This window comes from Melospiza georgiana, chromosome 1 (genome assembly GCF_028018845.1).
Source record: "Melospiza georgiana isolate bMelGeo1 chromosome 1, bMelGeo1.pri, whole genome shotgun sequence".
NCBI lineage: Eukaryota > Metazoa > Chordata > Aves > Passeriformes > Passerellidae > Melospiza > Melospiza georgiana.
The window spans coordinates 108409935-108427124 of record NC_080430.1 but is presented as its reverse complement, the minus strand read 5'-3'; the positions used below and the strand labels follow the sequence as shown (position 1 = coordinate 108427124).

Here is a 17190-nt window from a genome sequence, read left to right as displayed (position 1 = left end):
ACCCAAGCCAAACAAAAACAAGACAATAACAGCACCCACACCTTGTTTTAAACTTACTTTCCGTATACTCTCTTCTTAAAAGTGTTAGATATTCCTGGAAAAATGCAGGGGGCTTTTCCTTTTTGAAGCAGTTGAGAGAATGTTGGCCATGGATCTTAGATACATACTTTATCCTTGTTTCCAGAATAACTGTATTACAGTTCTGATCTGATTTGCCACTAGGTCTGCATTAGTGTCCTGTCTCCCCTTCCTCCCAAGGAGAGGAAATAGCCATGTAGTTCTTGTTGGAAGGATATTCAGATGTCTGTTGGTCTTGCTGTTTAGGCAGGTGCAGATGTGAATGTGCTGAATGACATGGGGGACACTCCGCTCCATCGTGCAGCTTTCACGGGCCGTAAGGTAAAGTATGGTGCCTTTTTTAAGCCTCACTTGTAGAATTATTAAGAAAGTGCTAGCAATAAGATCACTTCAAAAAGATGTTTTTACAGGGTCTAAAAATGACTTATTGTCTGTTTTGGTACAGCGTGTTCAGAAGGATTAGGCACATTGCCTAGCTTGCATAACTGTACAAAACAAAAACCCACAGAGAGAAACCATATTGTTTTAATCTTAGTAGCTTCTGGAGGGGAAAGAAATCTCTTAAATTAGGACACACAGGCCCATTTGGTGTTTGGAAGAGCTGTTTCTTCATAGTTAATTAGAACTAAAGAGCTTTTTATGTGCCTGTGTAATGTTACACTAGTTTGATTTCCCCCACCATGGCCACCATCATTCCAAAACTATGGAATACATCTTGGAATACATCATTCCAAAACTATGGAATACAGATGGATAACATCTTGGCCCTTCAGGAGTGACTACTTACTGTTTTGTCAAAAAAGCCAGTTGTACCATTTTTATCTGTCCAAGTCAGCATTCACACCACTTTTCAGGGTACACCAGCTTTTCAGGGTCATCTGTTCAGCTTTACCTCCTGTTGGTTCAGCCTGACTGATGGGAGAGAAAATGTTGCAGTCAGTCTCACTCTTCAATCTCTCTAAAACATCCCTTCCTGTTTTCATAAGAAACCAGCAGTGGTGAGAAGCTGTTGGTTGCAAAGCTCATTTTACAGCATGTCAATAGCTGGAAAGCTTGATTGTGGCCTTGCAGTTACACAGACAGATAAGCAGTGGTTTTCAAATTGTTTTTCAGGAGGTGGTGATGTTACTCTTGAAGCATAATGCTGATCCTTCTATTGTTAACGGCAGTGGAGAGACTGCAAAAGAAGTTACCTATGACAAAGACATAAGGAATATGTTGGAAGGTAACTTTAATAGGTCAAAGTTTGTTTTGGGTTTTTTTTAACATGTGTGCATTCTAAAAGCTGCTATTTTTCCTGCAAGTTACAGAAGCTCAGTTGAATTTTCTTTTTAAATTTGGTTATTAGAAAGAAAACAGTCATAGTTTTTGGTTCTTGTCTGCAGTACTGACAAGTGGGGTTTTTTTGGGACTCGAGAGTTAAGTATTATGAATACAAATAGCATTATTTAGGTTACTATTTCAGTCCTGCTGGGATAGTCCTTGCTACAGATTTGAGTGGTATGTGGGCAGTCAAAGCCTTGGCTCCCTGGAAGAGACAAAAGTCAAGTCAAGAACAGTAAGTGACTTTGTGTCAAACAAATCATTAGAGAGCAAAATTCCCAACAGTTTGCAAAGGTGACCCAGTTATGGATCAGATTTAGGACTTGCTATTGCAGTCTTAGACATTGTGTCAAAAGGCATAAAAAATAAAAGCATTTCCCCCTTGTTTCCTCCATGGCCTCACAGGTGTCAGAGATGAGGCAGATGGTGTCCAAATACTAATCTAGTTCACTGATTATAATTTCGGAGAGTTCAAAAACTCTCAGAAATTTTTTGCTTCCTGGTATTACTATGTAATACTCTTAAATACTGATGGAGCTCTGTGTCCACTACCACAGACTGCATATATGAAGTGATCTTTCTTCTGATTCTATGTGCAAATGCACAAATAACTCATTTCCACTGCTCATCTGCTGAATCATTAGAGAAGAATAAAATTTTGGTAGGATGATAAGAGCAGAAGAGAAGCTGAAAAATACATAGGGAAGATCTGAGATGAGGGTGTTGCATTGTTCCCATTTTCCCTTCTGCAGGGAGTGGGCTTGATTCTAAGTATTGAAATAATAGTAATATATATTTGTATGTGTATACAAACTTGCACATCTTATCAGAGTTTATGTGCTTTGAACATATTTTTTCTCTGTCACAGATGTTTCTGAGTAAATATTCTATTTATACCTGTCCCAATTAAATAATACTGGAAACATTTGCTTCTCTAGGCTTGTTTTGCTATACTTGTTTGAATGCTGTACTTCATATGTACTTTACTGAGAATGACTTTTTTTTTTTTTTTTTTTTTTTTTTTTTTTTTAGCAGTGGAAAGGACACAAGAAAGAAAACTGGAAGAACTCCTCTTAGGAGCAGCAAGAGAGGGGGAAACAGGGAAACTGACTGCCTTGGTAAGAATTCAAGTCAAGTGATTCAATCCATTATGCTGATGTAACAAAATATAACTTTGTGCTTTGCATTTCAAAGGCTGTGACTATGGAATATTAGTGCTGTGCCCTGTGTTATATTGGTAAGGCGCTGAACCCTCAAGGATTTTCCTCTTTGTTGGAGGTTGCAAAACCAACAGTTTTCAACTTCTTTCATGCTTTAAATCCTTTAGATAGAGTTAGCTTGTTAGTTGTAAACATCAGTGTAATGGTTCATGGTCTGCTGAGATAAGCTTAGTATGTTATTGTGGATACTTTAATGTCATGGATGTCTAGATTTTCACCACAGTGTGGCCTGTCTTTAATCTTGAAAATAAGCTCTTTCTCATTAGCATCCATTGTAGTTTTTAATGGACAGTTGTCTGCCCAGCCCAGTTTCGTGCTGAGCAGGAGTTCATAACTGAATTTTTGTGTGTGCACACTCATAGTAATCCCAGATGAACCGTATGATGGCCTGGTAAGGCTGTGGCAGAAGTAGATCACAGAAAGACTGGAGGGTGCCTCTTGATGTGATTCAGTCCAGCTCCTGTTTGCAGAGCAGAATGAACTAGAGCATGTTGCTCAGGACCAAATCCAGCTGGGTTATGAAGCAGAGTCCCAATGCTTGAACTCACACTTTGGAAAGTCCTGAAGAGTGTCCTTGGAAGTAAGACATGCAGTATGGAGCGGTTTTTACCTACTTAGCACCTTTAGTAATGCCTTTTCAGGCATCAAAATTCACAAATGTGAGATTCATATATTGAGATCTCTGATTTTCTTTATTTTTCTGCCTGGAAGCCAGAAGTGAACATCTCTTCGCAATTTACTTTCACCACTCTAATTTTTTTTCTTATAGCCCAAAGCACTTTGTCTTTCTAGCTCCTTTCATGGAAACCCTTGTTAAATCTTTGGTCATCCTTGTAATTCTTTTTTGGAGATTTTGTACTGTCCTCTTGGAAATGGAGAGAGAACCAGAGCTGTACACAGCACCTAAGATGTAGAAAAATATGCATTAAAAAAATGCATTAATACACTTCACAACTGTACTAATTGTAATTAATACACTGACATAAGTGATCTGTTCTTGATTCCGATAATTTTAATACTTGTTACATATCTGCTGACTAATCCTTAAGCTCATGTGAAAATAAAATTGGGAAAAAAGTGGCTCCTTCTAGAAATCTGTCATTAAAAAACTCTGCTTTCTTTCATGTGGCATGTTACTATGCAGGAGCATGTAATTCTCCCTGTGAACATTGTAATTTCTAAGTGATATTATTTTTTAAAATATTTTTATATTTTTAATATTTCTTTTATTTATTTTTAATAATTTTGCTATTTCTTTTATTTTTTAAATATTTCTTTTATTTTTTATATTTGCTATCTTTGAGCTCTGTGTATATATAAAGACAGCTATATATTGACTTTTAAAACCTTTCATAATATTTTCATGTTTTTGACCTGGAGTCAGTTTTAAGTCAATCCTTAACAGGTGTTCCTTGGAATACATTTACAGTTCTATGGTTTCCTACTCTTTGACTTTCCTACCCTTAGGTTGATACCTCTGGGCAGAATTTGTGTAGCTCTTCATAACTGTCCTTTAGCTCCAAAATTCACTGTACTTTACCTACTGATTGTTCAGGCATTTTTGCTCCTACTAAATTGTTTTTATTAGCAGACTATGATGCTCATGGAACTTTACCTGCTTATATCTACTTTTACTGTGACACCTAACACCAGAACATGTTATTTGCTAGAAGTTAGATCTTCAGCAGCTGAATCTTAACCCAGGCTCCTTAGTCTACTTGAGGCAAAGCCAGTGTGTTCTTCCTGTGAGTTCTCAAAAATGTACTGTACATTTCCTGAAGTGACTGGAGAGATTTTTATCTGAATGAGTTGATGCATGAAGCTTCCTTCCAAATATTCCCTTGTAGCATGGCATAAGGTGCTGAAAGCACAGGCATGTGGCTTAAAAGGTATGGAGGCAAGAAGTCAGAAGAGGAAGTAAATGTAAAGCAACTGGTTGGAAAGAGCTAAAGCTTAGGAATCCTCAGGAATGCAAGTATTTGACTACAGTGTTAATGAGGGTACACTTCCACAAACTCCCTCTTTTTGACTTTTGTTCTCTTACTAGTTGATCTGTAAACAACAACTTGTATAAGGGATAAGTAGTTTATCCCTTATAGGACTACTTCTGAGGTACATATAAAGTAGTTGCTGTTGAATTATGGCCATGAGAATTCTGTTATTATTTTGTAATTTTGTCTAAGATAGCATATGCCTAATATGAGTACTTAAACTGAGTTTCTCAAAAGTTGTTGTCATGCACTGGTGACTGGTCTCCTAAGACTGCTTATCAGTAACTTAGCCTTTCTAGTGAGGCACTCCCATCTGGCTTGTGAGCTTAAGAGGCTGGTAGTGCATGAAATGGTTTGGGTTGGAAGGGACCTCTACAGATCGTTCAGTCCAACCCCCATGTAAGCATCCAGTAGCCACATGTTTGAGTAGAAGTGTAGTGGTGTTTTAAGGTAGTTAGCAGTGTCATGCTTCATGACCCTTCTCTTTGAAGGGGTCAGTTTCTCAAAGCATTTATATTGTGTGCAAGTAAAACTCAATTTGGGTTGTTTTTTTTCCCTAGTTGTATAGCTACTTTTATCTTAATAGACTTAAGAATGCAGCAAAACTGTTTGTATAACAGATTGCCTATCTTAGAAGCTGTAAATGGCCTAGGATATCTGGCATTGGGACTGGCAGGTCTGCCACCCTTCAGTACAAAGTTCTTACTCTCTGAAACAGGGGGGCTGCACAATTTTTTTCTGGATTAGCACTGGCCTGTGCTAACTTCTGCACTGTGCCTGGGAGTCTTCTATGAAGAACAGCAGACTTTTGACAGTAGAGCTGGGCAGGGCCCTTCTAGCATATAAATGACTGAACTGCAGTACTGTGCAATTTTCCCTGGCACTGCAGTTGAGCAGAAAAATGTGTCCATATTGTGCAGCAGAGGTGGAAGGGGTATAGCAAGCAAAACATTGAAGTTCTTTGCTCTAGCTAAATGTCTTGTTTGATTGTTGCACTCCTTGCCCTTGTCATAACTCTTGCTAAATGCCCTCTTTCTTGCCAGATCTACACTGAAGCATCCTAGTTAGGAACAACTAATTTTCAAAAGAGAGAATATGGCATCTGGAGAGGGGGGAAAACTGATAAGTAGCCAGAACTTTGTTTTTTTCCAGTTAAACAAGCGCAAGCCACCTGATATCAACTGTACAGATCAGATGGGGAACACGCCCTTGCACTGTGCAGCATACCGTGCTCATAAGCACTGTGCATTGAAACTTCTAAAAAATGGAGCAGATCCTAAAATAAGAAATAAAAATGGTGAGTACCAAATGAAAAGTATGTTAAATGTTAAGTGGAAACACGAATTCAACATCTTCTGCAAGCTGTGTTACTTATTACACAGCGTTCAGGCAAAATCTTAGAGTGCTTTACAAGCTTTGTGTCACTAATAAAGGAAGGCCAACAGTGGCTAAATTGCAAGAGGCAGGAGAACTGTAGCAAAATACTTATTGTATGTGCTTTTATTGACCAAGCTTGCACATTTCTGGAAAGTTTACTGACTGTCTTAACAGTAAAATATGCCTGGCTTTTGTTTTCTTGATGCTAAACACTGAACACAGGTAACAAAGAAAAAGCAAGACTGAAAATGTGCCCAAGACAAAGTCACTCCTTAGAAGAAGGTCTCTAATGAAACCACAAAGAGGAAAATTTGATGCAGATGTTATGCAAACTGTGTTCTTGTCCTCTGTTTAAAGATGCCTCTGTCTTGGTATTTGTGAGTGTCCTAAACTAGTTTTTATAGCTGGAAGCTAAAACCAAATTTAAATTTGTAAGGGCATAGGGCTCTCTGTGGTTAGTAGAACTCTGACAAGCAGTGCAGTGCCTTGAAGTTCAATACCTTTTTTAGTCTTCTGCCCTTGAGGAGTTGATGTTCCCAATTACAAGTGCAGATGCTTGAAGGCCAAACTGATGGGTAATGAGTGTCAAATTATTTTAAAGTACATCTAAGTTTATTTGCATTAAATTCTCATGCCTTGTCTTGTTACTAAACAGATCAGACACCCCTTGATCTAGCCCAAGGTGCAGAAATGAAACTGATACTGGCAGGTAAAACTGGAAAGGTAGGAACTTTTGTATCAATTTAAAATGCCAAGGCTGTCTAGTTGAAGCTGTTACTATATGAGCTTTAATTTCTATGCAGGTTATCAACAAACCCCTGAGGCGATATGAAGGTCTCCTGTGGAAGGTATGGCTTATTTCCCTTTCTAAAATAGCTTGTAAGATTTCAAAGTATGTCCTTTTTTCTATATTTTAGTGATAACTGATGAGTGAAAGAATTTTTGAGTAGTACTTAATAGTAATTTTGTTTAATATGTATAGATGGGCTGGCTGAGTGGAGCAGCTACCAGATTTGTGGTACCCTGATCTTAACCTCAGTAACTAAAATCTTTATTTCTTTGTAATTTTTGTGGCAAAGCTACACTGTGATAAGGCATTGTTCTTTTTGTGTGGGCAAAAAGCTTTTTCTTTCCTCAATAGATGACTTTGATAATCTCTGACTGATACATTGTCTTTAAGAAACTGTGACTAATGTTTTGCCATCATCTTCTGAAAATTTTAAAACTTAGTGGGAAGATGGCATTCAAAGAGTTTAAAGCTCAATTTGCTGTGTTGCTCAAGTGAATCTAAGGTCTACATGAATGTTTAATTGTGTTGCTTAATGAAATCTTTAAAGATTTCTTCAGTGTAAATTTTCCTATATCACAATTGTAATATAAGGAACTGTTCTTAAAAAAGAACTGTGTGCTAAAGCTTGAGAAAGATAAAATGTTGTAGCTGGAGATGTCAATGTGTTTTGTTTCTCATTTGATTTTATAAAATAGTGTGGTGACCACCAATTCCTGTAATATTAAAAAGTACAACATTTTAATATTTCAGTTCTTACTGAATAGCAGGCTCAACTTTTATCTTTAGGTGGTTCCAAAAACAGGAGTAGTGCTGCACTTGTAAAATACTCTCTAGTTGCTGTGATCATCAGGATATGCAGAACCAAAAAGGTTTTTGTAATGTTTACTAATTTTAAGTGTTAAGGAAGCTTCTCTGCCTGACCATGCAGGAGTCACTCTGTCCATCACACTTCTTCCACCAGAGATTTTTAATTGCTGGGACTGAAGCCCCTTTGCAGTTGGTGGCTTCAGGGAGTTGACAAGTGCCCAGCTTAGCTCCCTAAACTCACTACACTCAGTCTGACAAGGTTTCCTTACCAGCTTGACCCTTGGTTTCCTATAGCTCAGTGTCAGATGTCTGGATCTTTAATCGTTGTGCAGTAACAAGATAGCAGCTTGGGCTAGTGCCTCTGAGGAGGTACCCAAACGAAGGAACCCCTGGGGTTTTCAGCCCTTGCAATCTAAGTGTGTGAAAGTCAGGAGTCTTCATGCTAAGTCCTCAGCTCCTGACACCACAAAGTCCCTGTGGCTTCGGCTAAGCACAGGGTCATTGCCACTTCATGGTCTCTTGCCTCAGGCTCCTAGCACCCAGAGCTCAGTTCTGCAGCTCACACTGCAGCTGCACACTGAGCTGTCTATACTGAAAGTATTCTGTTGAGCTTACCTAGCCTTTTTTTTTCCTCTTTTAGAGCTCACGATTTTTTGGTTGGAAACTCTACTGGATAGTTCTAGAACATGGAGTGCTTTCCTGGTATCGGAGACAGTAAGTCCTGTGATTAAATTTCTGAACAGCAGTTTAAATAATTCCTGTCTTCTTCACTAAATCTCTTCTTCTTTCAAAGAGCTGATGCTGTGAATAATGATCATCGTCAGGGGTGCAAGCATCTAACACAAGCTGTCTGCACGGTAGGAATGTGTTGTAACTACTGAGTTGTTTTTTTATGTTCCATTGTATTTCATTCCTGATTAATGAAAACTTCCACTGGATTGGTAACCTGATCTTTGTTATAAAATAGGGAGAAAGCTTGTGCTGTTGAAAGAAATGCTTGTTCCTGTCCAGCAAAGCGTTCTTTTATGTAAAGTGGCCATAAAGCTCCTTCACTGCTTTCTAAAGCATTGAAGATTTAGACACACAAGGTATCCTGAAAGCAGAATGGGTCAGTTTGAGGCATGTGATCTGGAATAGCCAAAGCTCCAGTTCCTCCTTAGCTGTCCCTGGCTGCTTGTGACCGATTGCATAACTTAAGCTGATCTCAGTGGAAAGACTAAAAAATGTTAAAGGTGACATTTGGAAAACTTTACTGATTTCTGTTGTGCTTGTGGGAATCTGTTTTGGAAGGGGTGAACAGAGAAAACAAATGCCAGGTGTCATTTATAATGCCCAGCAAGATGAAGTGTTTAAGAAAGATGCATTTAAGATAATTTCCATATTTCTATAACTACCCTATCATAGTCTGGCACCACAAGTTCTATTAAACTGCACTTATAAACACACTCATATTGTATGGAAAAGTGACTTGCTTTTCAGTATCTACAAATTCCTTAATACTGGTGATCTTGAACCATTGCTGAGGTTTTGTCTGAATCAAGTAGTGCAAATAAATGCAAATATAATATTTAACCTTAAGAACCTCTGTATTGCTATTAATGAAATAATGATGCACTTTGGAAAACTGTTCTGACCAAGGTTTTTATAAGTTACAATTACTTGGATCAAAGCTGAGGCAAAAACTACTGAGTTAAGCATAATTTTATACTTTGCATACACTTATTTTATTTTTTTTTTCTGACTGATTCATTATACTAATTTTGTTTTTTCTCTACTTTGCCCTAGGTAAAATCAACAGACAGTTGCTTCTTTTCTGTCAGATGTTTTGATGACACTGTTCATCGTTTCAAGATTCCTAAAAATAACGTTCCTTCTCAAACAAGAGAGGTAATAATGCCTCTTTATGAAAGGCATTAAAATACAGTAACTTCCATAATGAATAATTTGCATACTACTTGGATGCATTAGCAGCAGCGTATTTCATGTTTTGATCATCAGAACTTGGTAGCATTGCTGCAGATATTAAATCTTTTAGCATGGTTACAGATTGAACAGCAAAAAAAATTGGCCCATTGTAATTACTTCTTCTTTAAAATAAGTGCTACCTTGTTTTCCAGCTCTGTGCCTGCATTATGCCTTGTTATCTAACTTCCTGTTCTTCATTCACTTCTCCATGTGGTAAATTTCTATTGGAACCTCCTTCTGTTGCACTTTCATAGTTCATTATCCCAAACGAAAGAATGCTTAATGGTACAGTCTACTCTTAACCATACTCCCAGATGATCTAATAAACTGCATTTTCTCAAAAGGTGCCTCTGAAACAGTTTTAGGTCTATTTGTAGTACATTCACTCTTGTGCTTCTGCAGGTGTACTAACTAGAGATGGAGTTTGGGTGGAGGCAGCTGGAGTTCTGTGTCCATTTTTGGGCTTCTCACAACAAAAGAGATACAAACATACTAAAGGGAACCTAACAAAGGGCCATGGAGGTGATTGAAGGGATCAGAGCATCACTTTTACTAGGAAAAGCTGAGAGAGCTAGGACTGCTCAGTGTGGAGAAGGGGAGACTCAGGGAAGCTTGCCTATGTTTGTAAATGCCTGAGGAGAGGTGCTAAGAGGGACAGAGCCAGGCTCTTTTCAGTGGTGCCTGGTGACAGGACCAGAGGCCATGGGCACAAACTGAAGCCCAGGGATTTCTCTCTGAACATAAAGTGTGAGGGTGGCCATGCCCTGGCACAGGGGGCCCACAGGAATTGTGATATATCCGTCCTTGAAGATTTTCAAAAGCCAGTTGGATGTCCTGCCCAACCAGCTCTAGGTGGGCCTTCTTGAGCAGAGGGGTTGCACTAGATGGCCTTCAGAGGTCCCTGCCAGCCTCAGCCACTCTGTGATCCAATGAACAGGAGAAGAATCTACCTCTTAATTATGATAGTGCTTGAGGTTTTGTGCACAAAGTTTGTCTCACATAAGAAAGCAGACTTTGTCACAGGGACCTTGCTCTCTGAACAGAAACCCAAAGATACAAAATATGTTCCCTATGGTCCTTTAATTAATAAGATTTTTTAATGTGACCTTGAATAGACTGAAGCATGGTTTTCATTTTTGCTTAAGGGTTAATAATAAGTTAAGTCTGTGGTACTCTGCCCACAGAGTATTTCATCTACAATACATGTTGCATTTTCTAGCAAACCATATTTTGGCTATTGAGATGTCTCATTTTACTAATGACTATCTTATTTATATAAAGAGAAAATTTTGTTGTTCTGCTTACATGATACTTTGTTTTGGGGATGACCTTTGAAATGTTTATTAACTCTGTTTTTTCCTTTCCAGAGTTGGCTAGAAGCAATAGAGGACCACTCTGCATATAGCACTCACTACTGCACACAGGAACAGCTGAGCAGTGATGATGAAGATGATGCAGTATCTGTTACAGACCTACAGGACACTCTAAAAGTATGTACTGAATACTTACCTGGCTCATGCATCTGGGCAGTTGCAGATTAGCCTTGTTTTGTGTTAAAATACTTCAATATACCTTTGACTAAAAGTGATGATTCCACCCATGGATGCATAAATGCTACTTGTGTTTGCACTGCTTGCTGTCATGTATTCCTGCTCAGGCTATGTGGTTAAGATGACATGTTTATCATAGCTACAGAGCTGTGATTTCACTTTTGCCAGCACTGCTGTAAGATAGAAAGCTGCTTGAGTGTTTCAGCCAGGAGAGGGAGCCTTGTGTACTCTACTTGATATCCTCCAGTCCCGGTGTCACCAAAGCTAACCCACATCGAGTTCTGCCTCTACAGAACAGGCAATGAAGTGTTTTAGAAACGATCTTTTATCACCCCAGATCACATCAGATGCATTGAATAGTGACTGCTCATATCTGCAATGGGATTAAGTAGTCTTTGGTAATTCTAGCATTCAGCCTGTGGTTCTTGCTTTTTGCTATACATGTACTGCTAAAACATTCTATTTTAATGGAAAGTTGATGCTGCAGTGCAAAAATCTTCATGTGGCTAAACTCCAAGCAACTTGTACCATTCCTTTTGGTACAAGAACATGAAGTAGCTCATGGCACAGCAGAGGTGGGAGGATCACTGGCACTGGCAGTCCCCAGCAGGCTACAGAAGATGGTATTATTTAATAGATAACAGTGCACTTGAAGCCCAGAAGACCAACTGCATCCTGGGCCACATCAAAAGCAGAGCTGCAGTAGGGCAAGGCAATTCTGCCCCCCTCTTCTGCCTTCATGAGATCCCCACCTGGAGTGCTACATCCAGCTCTGGGACCTCAGCACAAGAAAGATGTGAACATGTTAGAGCAGGTCCAGAGGAGGGACGCAAAGGTGACCACCAGGAATGAATAGACACCTCTCCTTTGAAGACAGACTTAGAGAGCTGGAGAAGCAAAGGCTTCAGAGAGACCTCACTGTGGCCTTAAGGGTGGCTTATGTAAAACAGGGGGAGTGACTTTTTACACAGGCCAACTGTGTAGTAGTGATTACACACTAGATGTAGTTGTGATAGGATAAGTGGGAAGAGGAGAGATTTCGTTTAGATATTAGGGAGAAATTCTGTACTGTGAGGATGGTGAGGTGCTAGAACAGCTTCCCCAGAGAATCTGTGGATGCCCCTTCCCTGGAAGTGGTCAAGGTGGGATGGGGCTCTGAGCAGCCTGGGCTAGTGGAAGGTGTGGATGGCCAGGGGCTGGAACTAGATGATCTTTAAGGTCCTTTCCAACCCAAGCCATTCTATGGTCTTATAACAACTGTCTCCAGGTTTGAATGCGGGCTTGAAATATGGTCTTGGGGCTGGTTTCTGCATGCCACTATACTTGCCATTTATCAGTTAACCTATGCATGTGCTTATTTTGTCCTTAAGTTTCTCAAAGAGCAAGTACTTGCTCTTCCCAGATTTTTAAACTGCTCAGTAAAGAATTAGGTGAATAGCAAAAGTGGCACATAGAACAATTTTGACTGGGGTTGATTTGCTACATTAAATTAAATAAAATCTAGTCAGTGATAAGATGTTCATAAATACTCTGTTTGCTTTTGTGTCTTTGAAGGTAGTTTAAGTAATTTGCTTCAGTTTTAATATATCAGTCTCTTGGCTGTCCAAATTTTAAAATTTCACTATAATAAAGAAAGTAAACATACACTTTCCTTAGAACAAGGTACTTCTGAAGTAGCTATCCTTATTTTTTTCAGAAAGCACAAGCATGCCAACAAAGACTCAGTAAAGAGGTTTCAGACTTCCTTGCAATGGTTAAATCTTTGGATGCTACAAAAGGTAAAGCTGATTAATTTAAAATGTAGTTTGTTACCAAGCAACTAATTTTCTCTTTTTAACAGGATGCTTTTATTTCCCCAAAATCAAATTTTCAGGAGCTTGAAAATGGAGGACAATTTTCCCCATGAAAAAAGATTCAAATAAAGTAGCATTACAGTAATTGTTAACAATTAAGATTTCAGATTTGGAGAAACAACTAAGTATGCTGATTGAAAGAAATTTTATTAGCAGCTGTAAATGCAGTGAAACTGCCTCTAGCTATAGTCCTTATTGAATAGTATCATGAAAATATAACGTGGGTCTGCTTTCAAGGTTTTTTTAAAACCAAATCTGTGGTTGGTAGCTTATTGTAGTGCATAAGTGTCTCTTCACAGGTACAAAGAGCAGTGAAATCACAAAACTATACAGAGAACTGGAGGCATGATATGATGGGATATATTCCACAGATTTTGCTATGACTTTTATGCCAGATTTGAACTTCTCAGGTTTAATTTCAAGTTATAATTCTTAACACGTACTTAAATTTTTGCAGCATAACTGCTAAAATATATCATGGGCATCAAGATGCTAGAGATTTGTACTTGTTTTATTAAATACCTTAAACATGTAGAGAAGTTGTTCATGTATTAAACACACAAAGGAGTTCTGTAAGAATTGTTGGTCCTTTGGACCTGAGTCCTAGTTATATATTGTGGCTAAAATTTTGTAGCTCAGATTAGAGAACAAGTTGCTTGTCTATACAGATCCCTAATCTGTAGTAGAATACCAGTTTTGAGAATTAAAAAGTTATTCCATCCCTGTGTCTTTACAAAAGAAGGCTGAAAATACAGCTTTTTCTCCACATGCCAATGGCGTAAGTTACTCTGTGATGTTACACTGTCTTTTTCATAAACTGAATTTTTACCATATTTTTATTTCACAAGGCAAAGGGACATTTCATAATGTATATGACTTATTGTGTAGCTTTTGTAATACTGTTACAGTAAAACAGATTTTTTCACAAAAACCCCCAGTTTGAAAATTATAAGGTGGATAAATTTCCTTTGGTAGCTATAGAGGCAGTTTCCCTGACTGTAGAACAAGTGAGGTTCTTTTTTAAAGAAGAAAAACATTTTTTTAAAGGAAATACACAACTTAAACAACCAATACCCATCGTAAAGCAAAAGCAGATTCCATTCCTAGAAACTACTAGTCTTGGCCAATAGCAGTAATAAGTTCCTATTTTCCTTCCAAGGGATGTTTGTAACTTGCTAGGTCAGTGAACTGTTTCTGGAATCATGTGCAACTTCTGTAGGTTGCAGCAGAGAGAACTGCTCTAGTTCTCCCATTGTTGTGGTATTTTTAAAGTATTTGAATCCTCTGGCTCCAGAAGAATGCAAATTTCTGAGTTAGAAACCCTTCTGTGTGGCGTTTTCCCTAAAATCGTTTGAGTAATATAAAAATGGCTATGTTGGCACCTGGTATTTAAAATTCTCTCCTTGTTTCAACATGCTATTCTGAGTCCAGGGACTTGGCATGCCCTTCTGAATCTTTGAGACTTATGCATCTTGTATATTTCAAATAAAGATGTCCCCTGCACTTAGTGTGCTGCCCTCCTTCTAGAGGCACTAGCTGTTCTTAGCAGCTGCTGGAAGAGTCAGTTTGAGTCAGTGGTGAGCTCTGGTTCAGAGACCACAATTAGTGTGTGGAAATGTACTGTATCTTGTCCTGCATAAGCAGTATAAGTTGAAAAATGAGCTCAGGTACTGTCACTGATGGACCTCTTAATGTTTAATGGTGTGACATCAGTTCGAAGCACCTGGGTTACTAAATGGTGTCAACTGATCCTGGAGTCTGCAGGCACTAAATGTTGCAATTATTTTAATTGCAACAACTATGCTTCCTGAGAAAATTACTTACTTGATTTCCAAGGAATTGCTGCGCATCAGAAAACTTCACAGATTGACTCCAATCATTTCTACCAGCTGATTGAGTTATGATTTCCTGCTGGTTCTAGACATGCAGTTCCTTCTTTAAATGGTCGTAGAAGTGAGGATGTGACATGACAAGCTGTGCTACTTACACATGAGTCCATGAAAATAAGGTCTTCCCCTTCCCCTTCCCCCACACTTGTTCAGTGTGCTTGTAGTTACAATTCAATGTATTTTTCTCAAACCTAAATTTTCAGCTGCACTGAGCACTGTGGTAAGCTCTTTCTCTTCTATGTAATACATGGCAGAAGGCAAAAAATAATCTAAATTTTACACTTCTATTTATAGTAAACCAGTGCAGAATCCTTTTTATTTAAATTCTGTCAGCTGAAGCTTTAAAGTCTAGTAAGTGGTTAAAAGGAGATTGTTGCTAGTTCCTTTCCCAGTGTCCTGCTGCCATGGCTTACTGCCTCTGCTTTCTAAACCATGCTGAAAGAGAAACTCAATCTATTCATGTGCCTCTTATACCAGTACCAGGGAAAGGATGCAAAAAAAACCCTCCCACAGATCTTGCAATGCACCAGCCTTCCTGTAACATGTGAATGTTATGTCTGTATTACTTAGAGGAATAAATAATTTAAAGAATCCTGACATTTACAATGTCCTTCTAACATTACTAATACTTTTGTGCTTTCAGGAATATCTTCTCCCCTCCTGCAGAAAGTTGATGTGGTCTCTGAAGTATCCCAGGAAACATGTGAGGCTCTGGCTGAGTGCCTTAACCTGTTCACAAAGCAAGAAGGGGTATGTATTGTGCTGCTTGGGTCTATAAAGGGTTTAAAAACTTAGCATATTTGTCTAGTTGCCTGTTTACCTGTTACAAAAATAAATACACAAACCCATACCACTCCATGTTGTTGATAAGCTGTCCTTTTGCATACTGAATGGGACAAAAATTTATTCTTATAGAGAAAGACTAGGTATATGCCTTTGCAAAAGGATGTCTTAGTATTTGGGTGTTCAAAAAAGAGACATTTTGGTTACAAGCTATTGCTTGCAATGTTCAGACTGAATGTTTGAATTCAATAAAGCTGTTGCTTTGCTGATTTGAAGGTCAAAATACTGAGAAAATTAGGTTTTGGATTTTTTTTTTCGTTTTTACTAGCTAACTGAAGTGTTGAACAATATTGCTTCTGAATTTGTTTTTCAGACCATGTGCTTAGTGGGTGTGCAAATGCTATTTGTTGAACTTCTGGCTTTCCCAGTAACAAATGTCTTCTATAGTGTTAAACATCATGCAAACACTTCAATTTGGGAATATATGTCAAATTCACTAGTTCCTAGAGCAGGAGAGCTGATATTTTTCTTCCTTCTTGACGATACCCTTGTACCATGGAATAAGCTTGTCTTCCTATTCTGTGGTAACTATAATCCCTGGGTTAGGCTCTTACTCTACTGTCCTCTGTAAGCTGTGTTTCAGAATGAGGTTTGTGTTGATGCTGCTTGTCTTCCAGTTATTTAACAGTGAGCTACAAACACTGGCTCCATTGTCTAGGTTTGGTTTTTTTTCATTCCTTTCCAAGTCGTTTGTTTCCAGTCACGAGTCTTTTAGACTTACTTAAGTTCTAGCAGAGTGAAACAACCATTGCTTTTTTTTTTACATGGAGTTTTTTCCTTAAGAAAGTCTGATATTAAAGTTGCCAGCTTCATTTGCGGATGAGGGGGAAATTGTTACAACAGTGGGTGTATAGTGTTAGTTAGTATTCCTTAATTGTGTTGGCATCTTGCTTCAAGCCAGACTAAAATAGCTTTCCAGAGTGGTGTATGGCAAAGCATATGGTGAAATTGTAATGTCACCTTACTTGAACTTGAATAGTCTCTGTAGGTGTAATAGAGACCTTATTTTAATCTGGAAGCACATGGATTTGGGCACAGAGGGATAGGCTGAGGTGTGAACTTGTTTTTCCACCATAGCTAGTGAAATCAGTTGGTCATGACAGGGAGAAGATGTGATCCTGGAGAATTTTTTTTCCTTGGTAGTTTTAAACTTCAAACTACTAAGTTCAGAAATATAGTGCAGGCTTTTTAAAATGCCATAATCTCTTCCTAAGACTTGCAGCTTTCCAAGAAGCTACATTCATTGATCATTACTGTTCTTAAACCCACAGCATTTGGCTTTGTTGTCCTTTATAAGTCAGGGCCCTGGTTTTTTGCTGCTCAGGGTTGATTTCAGGACTGTAGTTTTGTTGGCATTTTAAAAGCAATATATATACAACCTTGCAATCGTATTGTCCATGTCCCATGAAATCCAGTTATCTCTAGAATTAATGTTTTCTCAAGCCTGGTGCCTTTCTATCTTTCATCTTTAAGGAGAATTCTTTTTCCCTCTAATTTAAATTGT

The 17190-nt window shown here is 38.4% G+C and overlaps 1 protein-coding gene across 1 annotated transcript in view; it reads left to right on the top strand.

Annotated features, from left to right (window-relative positions):
* OSBPL1A (oxysterol binding protein like 1A) overlaps positions 1–17190 on the top strand; it is a 78169-nt gene that overhangs the window by 12347 nt on the left and 48632 nt on the right. Inside the window, exons 5-16 of the mRNA XM_058025766.1 lie at positions 325–399; positions 1192–1303; positions 2434–2519; positions 5765–5909; positions 6645–6712; positions 6793–6837; positions 8227–8300; positions 8380–8443; positions 9372–9473; positions 10919–11041; positions 12798–12879; positions 15487–15593. Coding sequence (XP_057881749.1) covers positions 325–399; positions 1192–1303; positions 2434–2519; positions 5765–5909; positions 6645–6712; positions 6793–6837; positions 8227–8300; positions 8380–8443; positions 9372–9473; positions 10919–11041; positions 12798–12879; positions 15487–15593 — 1083 coding nt within the window. The remainder of the gene's footprint in view (positions 1–324; positions 400–1191; positions 1304–2433; positions 2520–5764; positions 5910–6644; positions 6713–6792; positions 6838–8226; positions 8301–8379; positions 8444–9371; positions 9474–10918; positions 11042–12797; positions 12880–15486; positions 15594–17190) is intronic.